The sequence below is a fragment of the Vulpes vulpes genome, chromosome 6 (assembly GCF_048418805.1).
Source record: "Vulpes vulpes isolate BD-2025 chromosome 6, VulVul3, whole genome shotgun sequence".
Lineage (NCBI taxonomy): Eukaryota > Metazoa > Chordata > Mammalia > Carnivora > Canidae > Vulpes > Vulpes vulpes.
This window is the reverse complement of record NC_132785.1, coordinates 96,693,084-96,718,062: the sequence shown is the minus strand read 5'-3', so window position 1 is coordinate 96,718,062 and position 24,979 is coordinate 96,693,084. Positions and strand designations below refer to the sequence as shown.

The window sequence follows — 24,979 nt, the reverse complement described above, 5'->3', positions numbered from 1 at the left end:
CATAATAACAATTTGGTCCTCAGAACAATAATAGAAAGTCATTGCCATTGAAGTGTTTTAAGGTGTGTGTGTATTAGAGACAGAGAGACAGAGACAGAGACAAAGAAAAAGAGAATAATAAACTTACATTTAAAATCACTCCACTGAAAGATGAATGAAGAATGGACTAGCCCTTTCACGAAGAAGATGGCGCCGAAGGCGAAGAAGGAAGCCCCTGCCCCTCCCAAAGCCCAAGCCAAAGCCAAGAAAGCGGTGCTGAAAGGCGTGCACAGTCACAAAAAAAAGAAAATCCCCAGGTCACCTACATTCCGACGACCCAAGACCCTGCTTCTCCCAAGGCAGCCCAAATACCCTCGAAAGAGCGCCCCCAGGAGAAACAAGCTTGATCACTATGCCATCATCAAGTTCCCCTTAACTACTGAGTCAGCCATGAAGAAAATAGAAGACAACAACACACTTGTGTTCATTGTGGATGTCAAGGCCAATAAGCACCAGATCAAACAGGCTGTGAAGAAGCTCTTTGACATTGATGTGGCCAAGGTCAACACCTTGATCAGGCCTCATGGAGAGAAGAAAGCATATGTTCGACTGGCTCCTGACTATGATGCTTTGGATGTTGCCAACAAAATTGGGATCATCTAAACTGAGTCCAGCCAGCTATAAATCTAAATATAAATTTTTTCACCATAAAAAAAAAAAGAAGAAGAATGGACTAAAGGGCCAGAGTAGATATACAGCAAAACTAGTTTGGAAGCTATTCTAATAATCAAAGTGAGAGAATGATGGCAACCTGGACTAAAATGGTGGCAATTGAGATGGAGAGAAATGGATGGATTTGAAAGATATGTAAGAGGTAGATTAGATATGGCAGATGATATGAAAGGAAAACTGTCAATGATGATGCCTAGATTTATAGCATGTACAAATGGACACTGGTCATATTTATGGAAAGAGAGATAACAAAAAAGGCCCAGCATTAGTGGAGGGAAAAACATGAGTTATGTTTTGGCTAATTGTGTAGGCAATTAAGATATTTACATCTGCAACTCAGAGGATAGGTATCATAGAAAGTTTCTGTTATTTTTTTTACTTCTCAGCATTTAGATTCACTTATAATTAGAGAATATTTTTTACCTTCAGTCTTAAGGAAACAAGAGATGGAGCGCATGGCCTAGGCTTCCCCAAATCAAATGTACCCATCCCAAATTTTGAATTGGGAGTGACACAAAGAAGTGTGCCCTGGGAAGAATTTCCTCTGTCAGTGGTGGCAGTTAAAATAAGATCAAGTTTGTAGGGCAGTTTTGGTAGTAGAGGTAACAGAAGCATCTTGTGCTGGTGGTAGTGGAAAAAACTATAGTCCTTAGTGCTTTGTGGTTGTGTTGTCTTGACCTCCAATTCTTTGATATGAATTTGGGCATTGCTCCTTGCTAGGTTGCCTCTGAGTCTGGTTCTGTAGCTATTCTGGGGATTTTGTGATAGGCAATATCATTTAAACAAATTCTGTTTTTGCTTAAATCAGCTACAATCACCTTCTGTTGTTTGTCACTAAGGATGTGGATTGATACTAGAGGTCTGGGCTAGGGATATACATTTGTGAGTCATCTGTATAGTAGTTGTAGAGCAAGCTGCATGCAGGGATGAATTACTTTAATGTAATTCATTACATTACAGAATAAGGAAAGGGCTAGGAATGAGCCCAAGGAATTTATAACATTTCATGATTAAGTAGAAGATGAATCTGAAAGAAGAGATCAATTATTAGAAATAGAAAAAACAGGTAAATACTGTATCTCAGAAGTCAAGATGCTGGGTTTTTTGTTGTTGTTGTTGTTTTGTTTTTAAATAATCTCTAAACCTTACATGAAGCTCAAATTTACAATCCTGAGATCAAGTTGGTACAACAGGTAACTACCTGTTGTACCAACTGAGTCAGCCAGGTGCCCAAAGATGTTAGACTTACTCATTCTCATTTTATATTTGAGGAAACTAAGCTTGGGTTAGAAGCTTGCCCAATGCTTTAATTTAAGAAATTATAGAACCAGAAGTTGAATCCATATCTGTATGCCTACAAAAACGGTTTATGAAGTTGATTGGATATATATGAGGGATATATTAAAGAAAAAATCAACAAGACTTTGTGAATAGTTACAAGAGATGAAGGGAGTAATGATTCATAAAAGATACCAACTTTCCATGTAATTGATTTTGGGGGAGGATAACTGCTACTGAGACAGATGTGTTAGAGGGAAAGGAAGAGATGACTTTGAATTTGGATCAGATTGAACCCAGATTGATGGAAAAGCATGTAAATGTAAATATTTATATAACTCTCAGATAATAAGATAGGACCAGAAATACCGATTTGGGAATTTTAAGCACAGAAATAACTAAAGTCATTAGAATGAATAATCCAAAGAAAAGAGTATAGAGAAGGGCAGAGTTCAAGAAAAGGCTTTGATAAGAGTCCATAGTTGGGTAGTGATGGTAAACAGTAAAGAAGTAGAAAGCAGAATCAGAACTGCAGGTAGGAGAGGTAGAAAACTATGAGAGACTAGTGTCTTGGAAGTCAGGGTTGCAAAGACTTTTAATAGGACCAAAGATGGGGAAGTTTTTTTTTAAAAAGGTGGGGGGATAAGACTGAGAAAAGACCATTAGATTTGGGGTAAAATTATTTTATTGATTATCTGATAAAGCAGCTAAATGTGATGGGGATAGCAGATGAGTTTAAAAAGTCAATGGGGAAAGGAGTGGAAATCAATAGTAAACAGGAGATGTGTTTCTGTTGGATAGATTTAGAAGTGAAAGGAAGAAAAGGAATACAGTACAATTAGAATGGGGAGCAGGTTTAAATAAAGAATTTCTTCAGTTTCTGATTTGCATGTCTGGAGCAAAGAGGAAGGTGCTAATAATAGGTAAGAAAGGATTTTTTATGGGAGTACTTTCCCAGAAAATGATTTGTTAGGATAAGTGTTTACCTGAGTCAGTGGTCTGTAAGTTTTCAAATGGTGCTGTATATTTTATTGGGGTAATATAGAAGGAAGAATAAAATTTGTTATTTAAAACTCTCCAGTAGGGACACCTGGATGGCTCAGTCTGTTACGTGTCTACCTTTGGCTCAGGTCATGATCCCAGGGTCCTGGGATTGAGCCCCTCACCTGGGAGCCTGCTTCTCCCTCTGCCTACTGCTGCCCCTGCTTGTGCTCTCTGTCAAATAAATAAATAAATAAAATCCTTAAAAAAATAAAATCAAACTCTCTAGTAGTTCCAAAATCAACTTCTTCATTTTCATTGCTTTCCAGAAGGAATTTTTTTTGGAATGGAATCCGTAGTAGTGGTTTTGGTAGAATGCAGTTGTATTTTTGTGAGAATAATCAGGATATGCATAATGTGAATTTAAATGCAAACACATTTATTTTCGGGTGTCAGCAAGGTGGGGTTTCTAGGTTTCCACAAATTTTTATAAGAAAATCTACTTTTAAGTTGAACTGAATCAACTCTTTTGACCTACCAAATTGTCTTGTCATAGCAATGTAGTACCAACAAATCTAAATAAGTTTAACTTTCATATTTATGCTCTTATGCCTTCCTAAACAGATGTCATAAACAAGTATATGAATAAAGCTGTTAAATCTCTTACTTCATCAAACTTCATTAGTTTTGACGGTTTACTATCATTAATACTAATGAGCAACTTTACATCACATAATAAAGTCAGTTATGCACACATAATCTGAGGTATTTAAGCAAGAAAAACCTCTGAAAATTTCTTTTTCATTTTCATAATCTGTGAGTTTGAGTTGCGAATTGAGGCAATTATTTAGATCATTTAGTATTAAAAATGTCTTTACCAGAAATATACCAATAATTAAAACAATTGGGGGCTAATTTGCTTAAATAACTTTTTTTCTCCACTCTTTTCTACTTTGGATATGCTGACAAATTCTAAGAGCACAAATTATCCAAAGGTAAGCAATTCGACAAAAAATATTAACGTGCATTTTAGTTGAAACTACACAAACGAGTCACTCAATGTTTGTTGAACGAAAATGTGTTTGAATTACCACGCTTGCTTTTATTTATTTATTTTTTTTCCACGCTTGCTTTTAAAGAAGCTTTGAAAATGCTCAATGCAAAATTGAATTCCGATGATTGATTTCGAGTTTTTTTTTTTTTAACTTTCACGTTACAGTAATTACCAATTTTTATTGCCGTTCTCTCAAAACACTTTTTTAAACTGTTCTGTCACGAGAGGAATGAATAGTCTTAAAACAGCATTTGTCTTCAAGGCCACAGGAGAATCCCTGACGGGGCCCCCGTTCCTCTCGTCAGGGCTCCCGACTCCCCACCCCTCCGGGGGTTCCAGGGAGCTCGGCTCGCGCTTCGCCCGGGGAGGCAGGCCGGTTGCCGCAGCGCAGGTCTCGCGGGGAGTTCGATCTCGCTCCTGAGCGCGATCTGCAATTCCCGCCGCGGGCTTCGCGGGCTCTCCCGGGGCTGCGTGAGGCCGAAGAGGACGGCCGCCCTCCTTTCGGTGTCGGGTTCTGCGTCCAGGACCCCGCGCCGGTACCCTGGGTAGAGCTGTGGGACCCGGAGAAGGGACGGTTTGAACGTTCGGGTCCCCGAGGGGCTGTTGAGGTGGGCGGGGAAGGGAGCTGTGTGCGGCAGTTCGTCCCTGGGCCGGCGAGCCTGAGGGGTCTGAGGGGCTGACGGGCCCCGTCCCCGGAGTTCGCGCAGCGGTCGCGTGGGGGGCTTGCGGGCGCGCGGCCTCCCCCCGACCCCCGGCCTCGGAGCCGCCCCAAGCAGTGGGCGCCTCCGCGCGGCCGGAGGGCGGGGAGGGAACCGGGTGAGGGGAAGCGCCTAGGCCGTGAGGGTGGGGGTCGTGAGCGAACTTCGCGCTTCAAAACGGCTCCTCGAATCTGCGCGTGACGGGTAATACGAGTCCCGCCTCGGGCGTATTTTGTAACGCGGCTTGGCAGTCCTGTGGAAACCTCCACTTTTTAGATTTTTTGGTGGGAAATTCGTTAAGTGTAAATTAGCCCTCTTCCTTGTTTTTTTTTTTTTACCTTGGTGTCGGTTAAGGACTTTCCTTAGGGATCTTGCTAAGGCGTAGTAGTACAAACGCTGAGAAAGGACATCCTCAGAGATAATATTTATTTTAAAGGTCATATCCTTTAGAGAAGTCTTGGTGCCTGTGCACTCCAGAAATTCAACGAAGTGTTGCAATACCACGTCTGAAGGATTATGAGGCCCCTCCCCCCGCTCGCGCCCCCAGATGTTTCAGTCCTGCAGCGAGTTTCAGCAAGTTATTCCCTAAGTGCCTTACTAGGGCTGTGCCCAGTCCTGAGCTGAAGGGGTCTCGCGCCTCCTCGCTGCTTGCTCCCCCCACATTTTTCTGTAATAATGCCTGGTTAAAAAGGTTGTTACCGAACGAATATATGCTATTTTGGATATGACTTCAGAAAATCCTTAACAATTCTTTTTCTTTTTTAAAATACAGTATTCAAGATGAATGACAGCCTCTTTGTCAGTTTGGACAGACTTTTGCTAGAATTTGGTAGGTATAAAATGAAAAAGAAATAGGTAATTATTTGTATTATCATTTAACATTTTAACAATGAAGTCACAAAATAATTACTTTTTTTTTTTTAGTTTTCCAGTATGAGCAAGATATAAGTACCAAAGGAGATATGATTCAACGAATTAATAGTAAGTCTTTTTGCATGATAAAGTTATTCTGTTTTTTAAATTTTTTATGGTATATAAGACAATAAACATCTGCCTTGTTTAGGATAACTTATAGTTGGCATTTTAACTTTTGTGCCGGTTCTATATAGTGACTAATACTAAGCTGTTTGCCCTAATTACAGCTTTTCAGTACTAAATTTCTGTATTCATCCTTCAATGATTTTGCATTGAAGAATTTTGCTTTAAGCAGACATAATGACTTAATTAAGCACAGTTGAAAATACGTTATTTTTCTCAAACAGGTTGTTTCAAACGAGTGAATTTTTTTATTTCTTTTTAAATTTTTTTAAAGATTTTATTTATTTATTCATGAGAGACACAGAGATACAGGCAGAGAGAGAAGCCTCTGCCTGTAGAAGACACTGGATGCGGGACTTGAAGGCAGATGCTCAATCGCTGAGCTACCTGGGCGTCCCTTGATTTTATTTCTAAATTTATTTTTTTGTAGTTTCAAGTTTTTATTTAAATTCCAGTTAGTCAACATGCAGTGTAATATTAGTTTAAGGTGTAGGATTTAGTGATTCATTACTTACATGCAACACTCAGTGTTCATCCCCAGCATCCTCCTTAATACAGATCACTGATTTAACCCATTTCCCCCACCTACCTTCCCTCTAGCAAGCCTTGGTTCTCTATTGTTAAGAGTCTGTTTTGTGGTTTGCTTCTCTCTTTTTTTCCTGTGTGTTCATTTGTTTTGTTTCTTAAATTCTACATGTGAATGAAATCATAAAGTATTTGTTTTTCTCTGACTGACTTATTTTACTTAGGATAATACTCTCTAGCTCCATCCGTGTCATTGCAAGTGGCAAGATTTCATTCTTTTAAATGGCTGAGTAATATTCCATTGCATATATACACCACATCTTATTTTTTTTTTGGAATTATTTATTTATTTGAGAGACAGCATGAGTGAGAGGGTCAGAGGGAGAGGGAGAGAGAATCTCAAGCAGACTCCACACTGAGCATGGAGCTGTTTGGGGGGCTCAATCACACGACATGGACATCAAGACCTGAGGTGAAACCAAGAGTCAGATGCCCAGTTGACTATATCCAGGTCACCATATCTTTATCCACTCATCAATGGATGGGCATTTAGGCTCTTTCCATAATTTGGCTATTGTTGATAATGTTGCTATAAACATCAGGGTGCATGTGCCCCTTCGAATTTTTTTTTTTTTTTAAGAAAGAGAATGTGCAGGGGCGAAGGGGTTGCAGAGTGAGAGAGAGAGATCCTAAGCAAGCTCCACACCCAGCACAGACCCTGACCCAGGACTCCATTTTACAACCCTGAGATTATGACCTGAGCCAAAACCAAGAGTTCATTGCTTAACTGACAGCCACCCAGGCACCCCTCGAATCAGTATTTTTGTATCCTTTGGGTAAATAATGAGTAGTGCAATTGCTGGATCACAGAGTAGTTCTATTTTGAACTTTTTGACAAACCTCCTTACTGTTTTCCAGAGTGGCTATACCAGTTTACGTTCCCACAGCATTGTAAGAATGTTCCCCTTTCTCCATATCCTTGCCAACATCTGTTGTTAATTTTAGCAATTCTTACAGGTATGAGATGATCTCTCATTGTGGGTTTTTTTTTAAATTTTTGTTTAAAGATTTATTTATTTATTCATAGAGACACACACACACACACAGAGAGGCAGAGACACAGGCAGAGGGAGAGGCAGGCACCATGCAGAGAGCCTGACCTGGGACTCGATCCAGGGTCTCCAGGATCACACCCTAGGCTGCAGGCGGTGCTAAACCGCTGCGCCACCAGGGCTGCCCTCATTGTGGTTTTGATTTGTATTTCCCTGATGATGAGTGATGTAGAACATCTTTTCATATGTCTATTAGCCATCTGTATGTCTTCTTTGGAAAAATGTCTGTTCATGTCTTCTGTTTATTTAAATAGATATTTTGTTTTTTGAGTGTTGAGTTTGATAAGTTCTTTATATATTTTTGGGTCATTTAAGTGAATTTTAAAAATCTTTTTAGACATAGTTGGCTATTGTGGACATTGCTGCTATAAACATTGGGGTGCAGCTACCCCTTTGGATCACTATATTTGTATCTTTGTGGAAAGTACCTAGTAGCTATGGAAAGAAGTCAGATGTCCATTGATAGATGAATGCATAAAAAAGATGTGAGATATATGCATATATATGCATAAATATATATGAATATATATGAATATTACTCAGCCACCAAAAAGGATGGAATTTACAATGATATGGATAGAACTGGAGGGTATTATGCTGAGTGAAATAAGGCAGTTGGACAAAGACAATTATATGGTTTCACTCATATGTGGAATTTAGGAAACAAAAGAGATGATCATAGGGAAAGAGAGGGAAAAATAAAATATGAAATTAGAGAGGGAGGAAAACTATAAGAGACTCTTAAGAATAGGAAACAAACTGAGGGTTACTAGAGGAGAGGTGGCTGGGGAGTTGGATAACTGGATGATGGTCGTTTAGGAGGGTACAAACATGGATGAATAACAACTCTACTTCTGAAACTAATCATACAGTATATGTTAACTAATTGAATTTAAATAAGTGAATAAAAAAATAAATCTTTTAGATGTCATTATTAATTTCTTAATAGTTCTGAAAATGTAGAATTTGATTAACATTCTGCAACAAAAAAGAATGTAGAGTGTTAAGGCTTTATTTTAATCTTTAAGAAATTGCATTTTTGTATTTATTCCCTAGTAACAAAGAAATAAGTGAGTTGAAGGTGCATTTAATAATTAGTTGACATGGAATCGATGAAGACAAATTTTATATTTGTCAAAACCAAGATCAGCTAGTATCATATGAGACTAAATATTTACATGAACTCATACTCTCAGAAGATGCCATTGATCTTAGATGTCACTTAATCTAGCTCTCTTATGTTAAAGATAAGGAACAGGGACATTTCTTTCTTTCTTTCTTTCTTAAGTTTTTATTTAAATTCCAGTCAGTTAATTTCTAGTATACTATTAGTTTCAGATGTACTTCTCTTCTGTCCCAAACACAAATCCTTTGCTTCTGGATCTAGGAGCAAGCCTGGTTCTGGTTCTGTGCTTTTTAGTATTGGGTCTTCCCATCTCAGTCCTCATTTCCTCTCCTTTCTCTAATTCTCCTCCTTTTAGGTCAGTTGCTATACCCCTTTTTCCTCTGTATTTGTTAATTTTGAGTTTATGATTTCTACCTTAAGAAAATAAACATTTCTCCTTTCCAGAATGCTTTGAAGATATTAAAGAAAACAAGGCAACTATTTGTAAGATACATGAAACTATAAATACAACAGATGAGGAAATTGGTCATTACTGTAAACATAGTAAGGAGATCAAAGACAACTGTAGTAAGTGAGTATTTGAAAGAAAGTAACTTTCAGTAATTGTTAGTAGATTTTTTAAAAAGATTTTATTTATTTATTCATGAGAGACACACAGAGAGAGGCAGAGACACAGGCAGTGGGAGAAGCAGGCTCCATGCAGGAAGCCCGATGTGGGCCTTGATCCTAGGACTCTGGGATCATGCCCTGAGTCAAAGGCAGACGCTTAACCGCTGAGCCATTCAGGCGTCCCTGTCACTAGATTCTTTATTCAAGGTTTCTGTTATTTATAATTTATATCATTTATAATTGAAGACATTGTTGCTTTAAAGTAGTGTTTTGTACTATCAAATAATCAGGTCTTAAATTGCTTTGCTACATGCTTTGGTAAAAAGGGATCATAAGAAAATCAAAAGAAAAGTAGAAGTGCTGTAAGATCTCTCTAATTAATACAGCTCCAACTCCAGAATTCTACAGAATTTTGAACAATATAGGCTCAGTATATAAAGTTCCTATTAGGTCAGTACAGTTGAAATGATTTCCATCTTTAAGTTTTTAAGATTATCTAGGGGAATCTAGACTCAAATAAGTTCCTTTTCATTTTTTTTTTAATTTCTTTTAATTTTTTATGATAGTCACACAGAGAGAGGGAGAGAGAGAGAGGCAGAGACATAGAGGGAGAAGCAGGCTCCATGCACCGGGAGCCCGACGTGGGATTTGATCCCGGGTCTCCAGGATCGCACCCTGGGCCAAAGGCAGGCGCTAAACTGCTGTGCCACCCAGGGATCCCCATAAGTTCCTTTTCAAAGTGAAAATATTCAGTATGTTAAGAATTCTTTCAACATGGTTTCAGGTTCTGGAACATAGTAGTTAAATTTATTATAAGACATAAACATTTTGAAACAAAGCATATTAAGAAAATAAAATGTATTAGTTTTCTGTGCTTTATGTAGACCGTTATCTTTGTATTAACTACTATACTTTAGAATCATATTTGTTTTAAAAATATTTATTCAAAATTTTAATAAGTCTTTTTTGATTTTCCCTTTTATAAAGATAATACATACCAGGAATAGAAATTCAAAAACTATATAAATGTGTAGAGTAAAAAGTTATTTTCTGCCTGCAGTTCCCACCTCAACCCTGTCTTCTTCCCTATAGGTAATCATTTTTAATGGCTCTGGCTATCTTTTCAGACATTTTTCAATAAAAATACAATGTCATTGGGGATCCCTGGGTGGCGCAGTGGTTTGGCGCCTGCCTTTGGCCCAGGGCGCGATCCTGGAGACCCGGGATCGAATCCCACATCAGGCTCCCGGTGCACGGAGCCTGCTTCTCCCTCTGCCTGTGTCTCTGCCTCTCTCTCTCTCTCTGTGACTATCATAAATAAATAAAAATTAAAAAAAAAAATACAATGTCATTATTAAATAAACTTATGTGTACATCTATCTATATATTTTTTTTTACAAAATGGGATCATACTGTACTTACTATTTAAAAAATCAACATGTTCTGTAATTGATACTATACATGTAATGATTATGTATAGATTTCAATCTTTAACAACTCCATAGGATATAGTCTTGGTTTATTTTAAATGTAATCATTCTCCTATTATAGACAGTTAGGTTTCCAGTTTTTCCCTCTTATGAACAACCTGTACAGGTATCCTTCCACATTTATAGACCTGTTGCTGTAGAATGAGTCTAGAAGTGTGGTTGTTAGATCAGAGAGTATGCATATTTAAACATTTGATAGATAATGCCAAACTTCTCTCCACAAAAGGATTATATTAATTCATACTTTGGCCAACAGTGTATGAATGTTCCTGTTTCCTCATGCCCTTGCCAACACTGGAATTATGTTTATTTTTTAATTTTTTTATTTTTTAAATATTTTATTTATTTATTCATGAGAGACACACACAGAGAGAGAGGCAGAGATACAGGCAGAGGGAGAAGCAGGCTCCATGCAGGGAGCCTGACATGGGACTTGATCCCAGGACTCCAGGATCACACCCTGGGCTGAAGGCAGGTGCCAAACCGCTGAGCCACCTAGGGATCCCCTGGAATTATGTTTAAATTATTTGCCAATCTGATCAACAAAACATATTGTTGAACTTTCTCTTTTATTTTGATTTAAGCTTTATTGTAGGACATTTTACCAGTGGTTTCCTTCAACTAGCTGCAGTGGTCATGGGAAAAGTAGTTTCCTTTTAGAACCTGCTGTGTCCAAGATATAATATACTTCATACGTTTAATCTCTGCTGGGTTCTGAGGACAATTTTTTTTGAAAGATTTTATTTATTTATTCATAGAGACAGAGAGAGGCAGAGACACAGGCAGAGGGAGAAGCAGGCATCATACAGAGAGCCTGACGTGGGACTCAATCCAGGGTCTCCAGGATCACGCCCTGGGCTGCAGGCGGCGCTAAACTGCTGCGCCACCGGGGCTGCCCGGTTCTGAGGACAATTAGTAGGATTTTAATACCATGATATACCTCTAATTCATGATTTCAGCATACTGGTTAAGAGATTTAAATGTGGAATATGAATTCATAAAAGTACTAGAAGAAATATAAGTGACTGTATAATCTCAGAGAGTAGAAGGCCTTTGTAAGTGTAACATCAAAAGTAGAAAGTAGGGAGATCCCTGGGTGGCTCAGTGGTTTAGCGCCTGCCTTTGGCCCAGGGCGCGATCCTGAAGTCCCTGGATCGAGTCCCTGGATCGAGTCCCTGGATCGAGTCCCTGGATCGAGTTCCACGTTGGGCTCCCTGCATGGAGCCTGCTTCTCCCTCTGCCTGTCTCTGCCTCTCTCTCTCTATGTCTATCGTGAATAAATAAATAAATAAAATCTTTTTTAAAAAAAGTAGAAAATAAAAGGAAACAATGGATAAATATGATTACACACAAATTAAAAAGAGAAATGCCCTCAAATGATACAAAAGGCAAAAGGATAGGGTAGGAAAAGTATCAAGTAAGTGCTAATTTTTAAAAATATAAAGTACTTGTGGAAAATAAGTAAATACCAAAATGAAGAAACATATGTCTAATAAATATGTGAACAGATGTGGAATCTTACTATTAATCAGACATCCAAATTAAAGCAACAATAAAATGCTATTTTTTTTGCCCTTAAGTTTTGTAGAAATTTAAAGAAACACAATATCCTGTGTTGACCAGGGAATAAGAAAATCACTTCTCTTGTACACTATAGTAATGTACACTGGTATAAACCTTTTAGATGACCCATCAGTGTATTTTTAAAAAGCTTTAAAAATAAGCCTGACTTTTGATTAAAAGTTTCTATTTCTGAGAATTTTTCATAAGGAAATAATTAGGCACAATACTGTACAATAAGGTGTTTATTTCAAACTTTTCTTTTTAAAGATTTTATTTATTTACTCATGAGAGAACAGAGAGAGGCAGAGACATAGGCAGAGGGAGAAGCAGCCTCCCCATGGGGAGCTTGATGCAGGACTTGATCCCAGGACTCTGGATCATGCCCTGAGCCAAAGGCAGATGCTCAATCACTGAGCCACACAGGCATTCCTATTTCAACCTTTTTTTTTTTTATGATGGGAAAACATTGGAAAGATCTAATGTTCAACATTAGGTGATGGGTTAAATGAATTTTGGTATATGCATATGAATTAACAGTAGGTAGCCAATAAAATTGTAAGTGTATATTTACTGATATGGAAAGATGTTAACTTTCTATTAATATGGAAAGATGTACATTATGAAGTAAGCAAAGCAATAAAACAGCATTCGTAGTATGAGCCCAATTAAGTAATTGTATATATATAGTAGAAATAATCTAGGAATATGTATGTCAAAATGCTTACAGGAAATACCTTTTTAAGGAACATGTATTTCTTATGGAATTTTTAAAATACTCAGAATATGTGTAATGTATAACCTTTGACCTTATCATCTCGAAGATGTTAAATATAGGGATGCCTGAGTGGCACAGTCAGTTAAGCCTCTGACTGTTGGTTTTGTCTCAGCTTGTGATAGGATGGTGATATCCAGCCCTGCATAGGACTCCTCACTCAGCGGAGAGTCTGCTTGAGACTCTCTCCCTTTGCCCCTTTCCCCACTATTCTCTCTCTCTCAAAGATATAAATAAGTCTTTAAAAAAATATAATAAATATATACTTTATAATAAAAGTTAGAAATAATTTAAACAATCATAGTAGTTATTATTCAGTGTTGAGAATAATGGATAATGGTTATTTTCTTACATATACTTTTCTGTGTTTCCAGAGTGGGTATGTGATTGTTTTGAATCTGAAAAGAATATTAAGACATTAGAAAAAAGAGAAAATAGTTGAACAACACTTAGAATGGAAGCTGACATGGTGTATGCAAATTTTAGATTTTTCCATATTGGTAACATTTTTTAAGTCTTGTAATAAGACAAAAAATATATAAGACAGCTATTCATTTTATTCTTAGCCTCTGCTTTTATAAATTATTTTGGTCTAGTTTCTTTCTTTCTAGTTCAGGACGGTATAGCAACCTGACTTTCTAAGTTTCGAAAGAAAAAAAAAAAAGCCTCTCTTTAGCCCCTGTTCTTTGAATCCTTAACTCCAAAAGAATTTCTTAGCCAAGATCAAGTATGATGAGAAGAGAAGCCTGATGGTGGAGTGTTGCACAGTATCTTCTAGAAATGCAGGAGCAATACACAGTCCAGCCATGTAACATTTGCTCCTGCCTTAGTCATGGTTCCACAATGGGTTTTATGTAAAAATTAATGGATAGTTTTCCTTGAGTGTATTTATGATTGCCTGAATGATGGTAGTGGTGGTGATAGGGGGGTAGGAATATTTTTTTGATATAAGCTTATTTTCTCTAGGAAGAGAAAGATTCATTTATTTTTAGATGGTTAAATTCATTTTTATTATCTCTTACAAGTTATCATTCTGAGATTCTAATTACATTATTTTTTTTTCCATAGCTGGAAGCCAACATGTGATGTTTTTCATAAGCATGAAGACTATATGCAGGACCAATTTACTGTTTATCAAGAAACTATTGAAAAAGACAAGTACAATACATATATTATTAGTTCTATAATTTAGTACTGATAGGATATGCTTAGTAAAAATGTTGCTTAAAAAATGCAGAAACTTTGTATATTAGGAGAGGTTCTTTTTGTTTTTATTTTTAAGTAAACACAGTGCTTTGGACTCTTTGGGTGCCATTGGAGGCCTACTTATTTGTTATAAAGTTCTACCAAACTCTGAATATGTTTAGATATGTCCTTAGAAAAAAACAATTTATCAGTAGCAATTATTATAGCAGAGTGCTTTGATTAAAGGTTTTTATAATTGAATTGTTAGAGGTAAACATCTGGGGAATAGTTAGCTATAGAATTAGATTATGAAAAATTTGGAGTATTGACTTTTGAAGGGGATTCTATATGAAACTTCTTTTTTTTAGAGAGCTTATGTAGTGGGGTGTTATATTCTAATGTAGAGACCCATTGTATAGTTTTATTTTATTAATGTATAAAATAACCTCATTTTGAGGACTAAATATAATTAGTGAATATAATGAAACAAGGTGAGAGACTTTGAACACATTATATAGTATTATAATTTCACTTAATTTAAAAATTTAAGTGTTTTCATTTTTAATATAATTGGACAAGAGCATGATTATACACACACACACACATATATATATATATATATATATGAGAGAGAGTGAGAGAGAGAGCACAAACAGGATGAGGGACAGAGGGATAAGCAGACTCCCTGCTGAGCGGGGAGCCCCATGTGGGATCCAGTCCTGGGATCATGACCTGAGCCAAAGGCAGATGCTTAACCAACTGAGCTACACAGGTGCCCTGATTTTTTAATATTTTTAATATTTTTGTTATCTTTTTATACTTTATTTTTATTTTTTACTACTTTTCCTCCCAGCTTTATTGAAATATAACTGACATAACATTGTTTAAGTTTGAGAGGTACAAACATGATGGTTTGATACATGTATATAATTTAAACTATCTGGTTAGGATAAGGTTAGGAAGGTAGCACATCTGTCACCTTGTATAAGTACTATTTTTTTTGTAGTTAGAACATTTAAGATTTACTCTTAGTAATTTTTAAATATATAATACAGTATTGTTATATTTACCATGTCGTATATTATATCCCCAGAACTTAATTCACCTTATAACTGGAAGTTTGCATCCTTTGAGCAACACCTCCCTATTTCCTCTACTCCTGGCCCCTGGCAGCCACCATTCTACTCTTTGTTTCTATGATTTGGCTTTTTTTTTTTTTTAATTAATTTTTATTGGTGTTCAATTTACCAACATACAGAAAAACACCCAGTGCTCATCCCGTCAAGTGTCCGCCTCAGTGCCCGTCACCCATTCCCCTCCACCACCTGCCCTCCTCCCCTTCCACCACCCCTAGTTCGTTTCCCAGAGGTAAGAGTCTTTATGTTCTGTCTTCCTTCCTGATATTTCCCAACATTTCTTTTCCCTTCCTTTATATTCCCTTTCACTATTATTTATATTCCCCAAATGAATGAGAACATACACTGTTTGTCCTTCTCCGATTGACTTATTTCACTCAGCATAATACCCTCCAGTTCCATCCACGTTGAAGCAAATGGTGGGTATTTGTCGTTTCTAATTGCTGAGTAATATTCCATTGTATACATAAACCACATATGATTTGGCTTTTTAAAAATTTTACATATGAGTAGGATCATACCATATTTGTTTTTCTCTTATTTACTCAGCTTAGCACTCTCAAGGTCCATCCATGGTGTTGAAGATGGGAACAGTTCTGTTTTATGACTGGATAATATTCCATTGCATGCATAAGATTCATTTTATTATTATTATTTTTTAAAGGGTTGAAACTCAGTGCCCAATGTGAGGCTTGAACTCATGATTGTGAAATTTAGTCACATGTTCTCCTGACTGACCCAGCCCAGGTGTCCCTATATACACATTAAAAAAAAAATTATTACTGAAGAATAATTGATGTACAATGTTATACTATTTTCTGGTATACAACTTAACGATTTGACAATATTTTTAAAAGATTTCTTTATTTAGCTTAGAGAGCACTCACAAGCAGGGAGAGGGGCAAAGTGAGAGGGAGAGAGAGAATTTCAAGCAGATTTCCTGCTAAGTGTGGAGGTCGATGTAGGGCTTGGGATCCCATAACCCCAGAGATCATGACCTGAGCCAAAACCAAGAGTTGGACACTCACCTCACTGAGCCACCCAGGTACCTTCTCATTTATTTTATGACTGGAAGTTTAAACCTCTTAATCTCTTTCATGTATTCCACCTCCCCTGCTGCCCCTATCCTGGCAATCACTAGTTTTTTTTCTGTATTTAAGAGTCTGGCTTTTTGTTTTGTTTGTTTTTAGATTTCACATGTAAGTGAAATAATGTATTTTCCTTTCTCTCTGTGACTTATTCCACTCACATTAGTACCCTTTAGGTTCATCTATGTTGTTGCAAATGACAAGACCTTATTCTTTTTGTGGCTGAGTAATATTCCATTTCATATATATATATAGATGATATATATATCATCTATAGTATATGTGTGTATATGTGTGTGTGTGTGTGTGTGTGTGTATATATATATCTCCTTTATCCATTCATCTATTGATGGACACTTGGGTTGCTTGCATATCATATCTTGGCTATTGTTAAACAATTCAACTGTAAACGTACGGGTGCAGATATATTTTTGAATTAGTAGTTTTATTTTTTTGGATGAATACCCAGTAGTAGAATTACTGGATCATAGAGTATTTTGGGATCATTTCTATTTTTAATTTTTTGAGGAATCTCCATACTATTTTCTATAGGGTTGCACCAATGTACATTGCCACCAATAAGTGCACAAGGATTCTTTTTTTTCCACATCCTCACCAATAATTATTATGTCTTGTCTTTTTGTTACTAGTAATTCTGACAGGTGTAAGGTGACATCTCTTTGTGGTTTTGATTTGCATTTCTCTGATGGTTAGTGATGTTGATCATCTTTTCATGAACTTTTTGATCATTTGTATGTCTTTGGAAAAGTGTTCAGATCCTCTGCCCATTTTAAATATGAATTATTAGCCTTTTGCTATTAACTTATATGAGTTTATTATATACTGATCCATGAACACAGAATATCCTTCCATTTATTTGTGTCTTCTTCAATTTCTTCAATCAATGTCTTACAGTTTTAGTGAACAGATCTTTCATCTCCTGGATTTAATTTACTAAGTATTTTATTATTTTTGATGCTATTAGAAATGGAACTGTTTTATTTTCTTTCAGATAGTTCATTGTTAGTGTATAGTGATTTTTGTATGTTGATTTTGTAGTGTGAAATTTTACTGAATTTGTTGATTAGTTCTAACAGTTTTTGGGTGGAGTTTTTTATGTGTAAGATCATGTCATTTTGCAAACAGAGACCATTTTACTTCTTCCTTTCCTACTTGGATGACTTTATTTCTTTTTCTTGACTAATTGCTGTAGTTAAGATTTCCAGTACTTCACTCCTATTTGATTAGGAGTGGTGGGAGTGGCACACTTGTCTTATTGGTATTTTTGGAGGAAAAGCGTTTAGTTCTTCAGAATTGACTGTGATGTTAGTTATGGAATTGTCATACATGGCCTTTATTATGTTGAGGTATGTTCCTTCTGTACCCAATTTGTTGAGAGTTTTTATCTTGAAAGGGTGTTGAGTTTTGCCAGATGCTTTTTCTGTATCTATTGAGTGGATCATATGAGTTTATCCTTTATTCTATTAATGTGGAATATCATGTTTATTGACTTGTGTATGTTGAACCATTCTTGCAACCAATGGATAAATCCCACTTTGTCATTGTGTATGATCCTTTTAATGTGCTGTTGAGTTTGGTTTGTTAGTATTTTGTTGAGAATTTTTTCATCTATATTCCTCGGGAATATTGGCCTGTATTTTTCTTTTCTTGTGGTGTTCTCATTTGGTTTTGGTATCAATGTAATGCTGGCTTCATAAAATGAATTGGAGGGTGTTGCCTCCTCTTCAACTTTTTGGAAGAGTTTGAGAAGTCTCTTATGATCCTCTGTATTTCTGTGGTGTCGGTTATGTAATTCTTTGTATTTCTATGGTGTAATATTTCTTCTTTCATTTATAATTTTGCTTATTTGAGTCCCTCTCTTTTTTTTCTTGGTTAGTCTAGCTAAGGGTTTGCAAATGTGTTAATCTTTTCAAAAACCCAACTCTTTCTATCATTGATTTTTTTTCTGTTTTCTTCCTCTTCCCTATTTCATTTATTTCTGCTCTAATCTGTGTTACTTCTTTCCTTCTGCCATCTTCAGGCTTAGATTGTTCTTCCTTTTCTAATTCCTTGAGGTATAAAGTTAGTTTGTTTATTTGAGGTCTTTCTTTTTTCTTTTCTTTTTTTTTTTTTAAGATAAGATTTTATTCATTAATTCATGAGAGACACACAGAGAGGCAGAAACATAGGCAGAGGGAGAAGCAGGCTTTCTGCAGGGAGCTCGATCCCAGGACCTGGGATCATGCTCTGAGCCAAAGGCAGATGTTCAACCACTGAGCCACCCAGGCATCCCAGGTCTTTCTTTTTTCTTAATGAAAGCATTTATTGCTATAAATTTCCCTTTTAGACCAACTTTTGCTGCATCCCCTAGGTTCTGATGTATTGCATTTTCATTTTCGTTTGTCTCAAGATACTTTTGATTTCTTCTTTGACCCAGCACTGATTGGGAGTGTCTTGATTAATTTCCACATATTTGTGAATTTTTCATTTTCCTTCTGCTGTTGATTTCTAGTCCTATATCATTATGGTCAGAAAAGATACTTGATATTATTTCAGTCTCCTTAAGTTTATTAAGGTGGCTTTGTGACCCAAGATATGATCTCTCCTAGAGAATGTCCCATGTGTGCTTAAGAGGAATATATGTTCTGGTGTTGTTAGATGGAATGTTAGATTGAATGTTTTGTATGTTATTGTTAGGTCTATTTTGTCTATAGTGTTGTTATTCAGATATACTGTTTCCTTACTCTGTCTGGATGATCTTCTCAGTATTGAAAATGGGGTATTGAAGTCCTTGACCATTATTGTTCTTATCTTCAGTTATGTTAATGTTATGTTATGTTAATATTTGTTTTAAATATTCAAGTGCTTTAGTGTTGGGTTGTGCATATATTTTCAATTATTATATCTTACTGGTGAATGATCTTTTTATCATTTTATAGAGATTTTCTTTGTCTTATGACTGATTTTGACTAATGTCTCTTTTATCTGGCATAAGTATAACCACTTTTTCTCTCCTTTGGTTGTCATTTGCATGAAATATCTTTTTCCATTCCTTCACTTTCAGCCTTTGTGTGTCCTTAAAGCTAAAGTGAATTTCTCATAGATGGCATATTGTTAGATCTTGTTTTTTATTTTATTTTTTAAAAAATTTTATTTATTTTTAATATTTTATTTTATTTACTTCTTTTATTTTTAAAATTTATTTGACACACACAGAGAGAGAACACAAGCAGGGGGAGCAGCAGGCAGAAGGAGAGGGAGAAGCAGGCTTCCTGCTGAGCAGAGAGCCCAATGTGGAGCTTGATCCCAGGATGCTAGGATCATGACCTGAGCCAAGGCAGAGGCTTAACCAACTCAGTCACCCAGGCACCTTCGATCTTGTTTTTTAAATCCATTAAGCTCTGTACCTTTTGAATTTAGTCTGTTTATGTTTAAAGTAATCATTTTTTAGAAGATGTATTTATTTGAGAGAGAGAGTGTGAGAGTGTGAGACTTTGGGGCAGAGGGAGGGGCAAAGGGAGAGGGAGAGAATCTCAAGTAGACTCCATGCTGAGCATGGAGCCTGATGTGGGGCTTGATCCCACATAACCTGAGATCATAACCTGAGCTGAAATCAAGAGTTGGGCACTCAACCAGCTGAGCCACCTAGGTACCCCTAAAGTAATTATTGATAAATAATTATTATTGCCATTTAGTTAATAGTTTTCTAAGTTTTTAAAATGGCTTCTGTCTTCCTCTCTTGTTATCTTCCTTTGTGATTTGTTTTCCATAGTGGTATGCTTTAATTCCTTTCTCTTTATCTTTTGTGTATCTACTATAGGTTTGTTCTCTGTGGTTACTATGATGCTAACATAAAACATTTACAAATGTAACACTATTTTAAGCTGATACAACTTACCTTCAATGCATATAAAGACTCTACACTTTCACTTCCCCTCCCCAAATTTTATACTACTTACATCTTTATTTTTTTAAAGAATAAGGGTTATATAGGTGGTTAATTAATTAATTAATTTAAAAGTTCCTTTTATTGTTTAATACATTTTTAAAGGTAATCTCTACCTCCAACATGGGGCTCAAACCCAGGATCCCAAGATCAAGAGTCAGACACTCCACTCACTGAACCAGCCAGGCACCCCACTTTATATCTTTTATACTGTGTATCCATTAACAAATTATTGTAACTATATCTATTTTTTAATATTATTGTTTTTTAGCTTATATACTAGAGATAAAAGTGATTTGCAAGTCATTAATACAGTAGTATAGTATTCTGAATTTGACTATATGTTCACTTTTACCAGTGAATTTTATACTTTTATGTGTTTTCATGTGGCCTTTGTCATTTCAACTTGAAAAATTCCTTTAAAAATTTCCTGTAAGGCAGCTCAAGTGGTAATGAATTCTCTGAGCTTTTTGTCTGTCTGGAGAGGTCCTTATTTCTCTTTCTTGAAAAATGATTATTTGAGTTCTTTGGAAGGTAAATAGTAGATCTCTATTCCTTTGGGGTTAGTTACTAAAGCTTTATTACTTTCCTGAGTGGTTTCATATTTTCCTGGTATTTTGTGATCTGTGTAGCTTTGCATTAGTGTCTTTATACTTGAATGAACAAAACCTCTTTCAGTCTTTACAGATTGGTTTTGGCAGGTAAAGACCTTTTCCTGTTGGTTTCTTAGACTGATGGGATTATCTCTAGACTTGCAGTCATGCTGAGTTAGAGTTGGTTTTGATACAGTCACTTTGTCTACATTGGGATCCATGGTTGGTGTGCTTATTATGAGGGACTCAGGCAGGTATGATCCTTCCTGGTCCCTGGGTGAGTGTAACTGCTTCCAGTAGTTCATTAAGTTGGATAGCACTTGGGACAAAGGTCTGCTTCAGGTTCCACAGTTGATCCCCAGTCAGCAGGACTTATATGGCTCCCACTAAGAACCTGGTAGAGCTCTTGCCTGATCACTGGATGGATCTGCGGGTGGTCAGAACTGGCTCTAGACTGGCCAGGAGGGGCTAGAACTGAGCCTTAGAGATGTTTCAGGTTCTACAACGAAGACTGAGGTCGGTAGTCGTGGTTCTGAAGGCGCAGATGGGCATGTCTGCCACCAGTTCCCTGGGTAGGCTGGAGTATTCCCTGACCGTATTTGGGGGACTGGAGCCAAGTATAGGTCCCTTTTAGGATCTCCAGGGGTACCTATAGGAGTACCTATTTCTGGGTTCTAAGGCTGGCAGTTCTGCTGGTGGCTTTTAGCTATGAGGGACCTGGAGTATACCCATGTATATGGTTCTTTAGAATATATTAGGGTGCAGATAGGAGTGTCTCCCACTGGGAACTAGTTTCTCAGTACTGCTGGCAAACTGTGGCTCTGAGGGGGTTGGAACCAAGTATAAGGCGCTTTCAGGATCTTCAGCGGCACAGATAGGAGTGTCTCCTGCTGGGTCTCTGTGCCAGCAGGATTCTTTGGTGACTGTGGCTGGATTGGGCTGGAGCCCAGTTATAGGGCCATTTCTGAATCTATGGTCTGAATGAGTTTGGCAGGCTAACCTCCAGGGGCTCCCAGATTGCAGCCACAGGGACTGGAGCTGGTTCATGGGTCACTTCAGGATCTATAGCTGGACCAGAGTATGTATGCCTATTAACTGACACATGGATAGGCATGACTTCTTCTAGGTCCTTTGGTGAATGGTGCTAGTAACAGACCCAGAACCAAATGGGGCTGTAGCTAAGTTCTCAGGGGGTATTAAACTATTTCCAGGTCTGTAGCCAGGACCACAGTCAGTGAGTTAGCTACCAGGATGTGAGCCTGCTTTCTCAAAATGACTCTCCTTAGTCTTGGACTACACTAGGGCTTCAGTCTTCTATCTGTATCCAAAAGCTCCCCCCCCCCACTTTTGTCCATGGATGGATGTTAAATTATTATTTTTGATGTGCAGTACATGAGGGATGTTTTATTCTGTCATTTTGCTGACATCACTCCAATCTTTTGTATTTTAATTAAAAACCAACATGCAGGAGGGGGAGGGGCAAGATGGCGGAAGAGTAGGGTCTCCAAATCACCTGTCCCCAACAAATTACCTAGAAAACCTTCAAATCATCCGGAAAATCTACAAATTCGGCCTGAGATTTAAAGAGAGACGAGCTGGAATGCTACAGTGAGAAGAGTTTGCGCTTCTATCAAGGTAGGAAGATGGGGGGAAAAGAAATAAAGAAACAAAAGGCCTCCAAGGGGGAGGGACCCCGCGAGGAGCCGGGCTGAGGCCGGGCGAGTGTCCCCAGGACAGGAGAGCCCCGTCCCGGAGGAGCAGGAGCTGCACCAACCTTCCCGGGCGGAAAGGCCTCCCGGGGAATTGGAGCAGGATCCCCAGAAAGGCGGGGATGCCCTCAGGCTCCCTGGGACAGTAACAGAGGAACTGCGCCCCGGGAGAGTGCGCCGAGCTCCCTAAGGGCTGCAGCGCGCACGGCGGGACCCGGAGCAGCTCGGAGGGGCTCGGGCGGCGGCTCCACGGAGGGGGCTGCGCGGCTCCGGGAGCAGCTCGGTGGCGGCGGCGGCGGCTCGGGCAGAGTAAGAAGCTCCGCGCGGAGGGGGTGGAGCGGAGGGGGCTGCGGGGCGGGAGCGCGAATCCAACAGCGCAGGCTCCGGAGCACAGGGCGCCGGGACACAGCCCAGGATCCGGCCTCCCCCCGGGACAGGCAGAGGCCGGGAGGGCCCAGGACAGCAAGGACGCTCCTGCCTGGAACTGAGCAGATCAGCGGCCCCGCCCGGGAGCCCCCAGGCCCTGCAGACGGAGAGCCCCGGAGTTACTGCGGGAGCTGACTCCAGGTTCCCAGAGCTGCCGCCCCACCACTGTGGCTGCCTCACGGGGTAAACACCCCCCACTGAGCCCTGCACCAGGCAGGGGCTGAGCAGCTCCCCCAAGTGCTAACACCTGAAAATCAGCACAGCAGGTCCCTCCCCCAGAAGACCAGCTAGATGGACCAGTTCCAGGGGAAGTCAAGGGACTTAAAGTATACAGAATCAGAAGATACTCCCCCGTGTTTTTTTTGTTTTTGTTTTTGTTTTTGTTTTGTTTTGTGCTTTTTTTCTTTCTTCTTGCTTTCTGATTGCTTCCCCCACCCCACCCCCTTTTTTTTCTTTCTTTTTCTTTCTCTTTTTCTTCTCTTTTTCCCCTTTTTTTCTTCTTTCTCTTTTTTCTTTTTCTCTTTTCTTTCCTTCTCTCTCTTTTTCTCCTTTTCCCAATACAACTTGTTTTTGGCCACTCTGCACTGAGCAAAATGACTAGAAGGAAAACCTCACCTCAAAAAAAGAATCAGAAACAGCCCTCTTTCCCACAGAGTTACAAAATCTGGATTACAATTCAATGTCAGAAAGCCAATTCAGAAGCACTATTATACAGCTACTGGTGGCTCTAGAAAAAACCATAAAGGACTCAAGAGACTTCATGACTGCAGAATTTAGATCCAATCAGGCAGAAATTAAAAATCAATTAAATGAGATGCAATCCAAGCTAGAAGTCCTAACTACGAGGCTTAATGAGGTGGAAGAACAAGTGAGTGACATAGAAGACAAGTTGATGGCAAAGAGGGAAACTGAGGAAAAAAGAGACAGGCAATTAAAAGACCATGAGGATAGATTAAGGGAAATAAATGACAGCCTGAGGAAGAAAAACCTACGTTTAATTGGGGTTCCCGAGGGCGCCAAAAGGGACAGAGGGCCAGAATACGTATTTGAACAAATCCTAGCTGAAAACTTTCCTAATCTGGGAAGGGAAACAGGCATTCAGATCCAGGAAATAGAGAGATCCCCCCCTAAAATCAACAAAAACCGTTCAACACCTCGACATTTAATAGTGAAGCTTGCAAATTCCAAAGATAAGGAGAAGATCCTTAAAGCAGCAAGAGAAGAAAAGTCCCTGACTTTTATGGGGAGGAATATTATGGTAACAGCAGACCTCTCCACAGAGACCTGGCAGGCCAGAAAGGGCTAGCAGGATATATTCAGGGTCCTAAATGAGAAGAATGTGCAACCAAGAATACTTTAAGAGAGAGCAAGGCTCTCATTCAAATTGGAAGGAGAGATAAAGAGCTTCCAAGACAGGCAGGAACTGAAAGAATATGTAACCTCCAAACCAGCTCTGCAAGAAATTTTAAGGGGGACTCCTAAAATTCCCCTTTAAGAAGAAGTTCAGTGGAACAAACCAGAAAAACAAGGACTGAATAGAAATGATGACACTAAACTCATATCTGTCAATAGTAACTCTGAACGTGAACGGGCTTAATGACCCCATCAAAAGGCGCAGGGTTTCAGACTGGATAAAAAAGCAGGACCCATCTATTTGCTGTCTACAAGAGACTCATTTTAGACAGAAGGACACCTACAACCTGAAAATAAAAGGTTGGAGAACCATTTACCATTCAAATGGTCCTCAAAATTAAGCAGGGGTAGCCATCCTTATATCAGATAAATTAAAATTTACCCCGAAGACTATAGTGAGAGATGAAGAGGGACACTATCTCATACTCAAAGGATCTATCCAACAAGAGGACTTAACAATCCTCAATATATATGCCCCGAATGTGGGAGCTGCCAAATATTTAAACCAATTAATAACCAAACTGAA

The 24,979-nt window shown here is 38.3% G+C and overlaps 1 protein-coding gene across 8 annotated transcripts in view; it reads left to right on the top strand.

Moving 5' to 3' along the window:
• The window catches only part of C6H14orf39 (chromosome 6 C14orf39 homolog), an 85,291-nt gene that overhangs the window by 18,100 nt on the left and 42,212 nt on the right, over nt 1-24,979 (top strand). Inside the window, exons 1-5 of one of the 8 annotated variants that reach the window (XM_072761686.1) lie at nt 4,423-4,560; nt 5,495-5,551; nt 5,647-5,703; nt 8,968-9,094; nt 14,026-14,115. In XM_072761686.1, the coding sequence (XP_072617787.1) occupies nt 5,503-5,551; nt 5,647-5,703; nt 8,968-9,094; nt 14,026-14,115 (323 nt within the window). In that variant the 5' untranslated portion in view covers nt 4,423-4,560; nt 5,495-5,502. Of the gene's footprint in view, nt 1-4,422; nt 4,633-5,435; nt 5,552-5,646; nt 5,704-8,967; nt 9,095-14,025; nt 14,116-24,979 lie in introns of those variants that run through there. The other 7 variants (XM_026000572.2, XM_026000571.2, XM_026000567.2 and 4 more) reach the window with 7 other exon arrangements.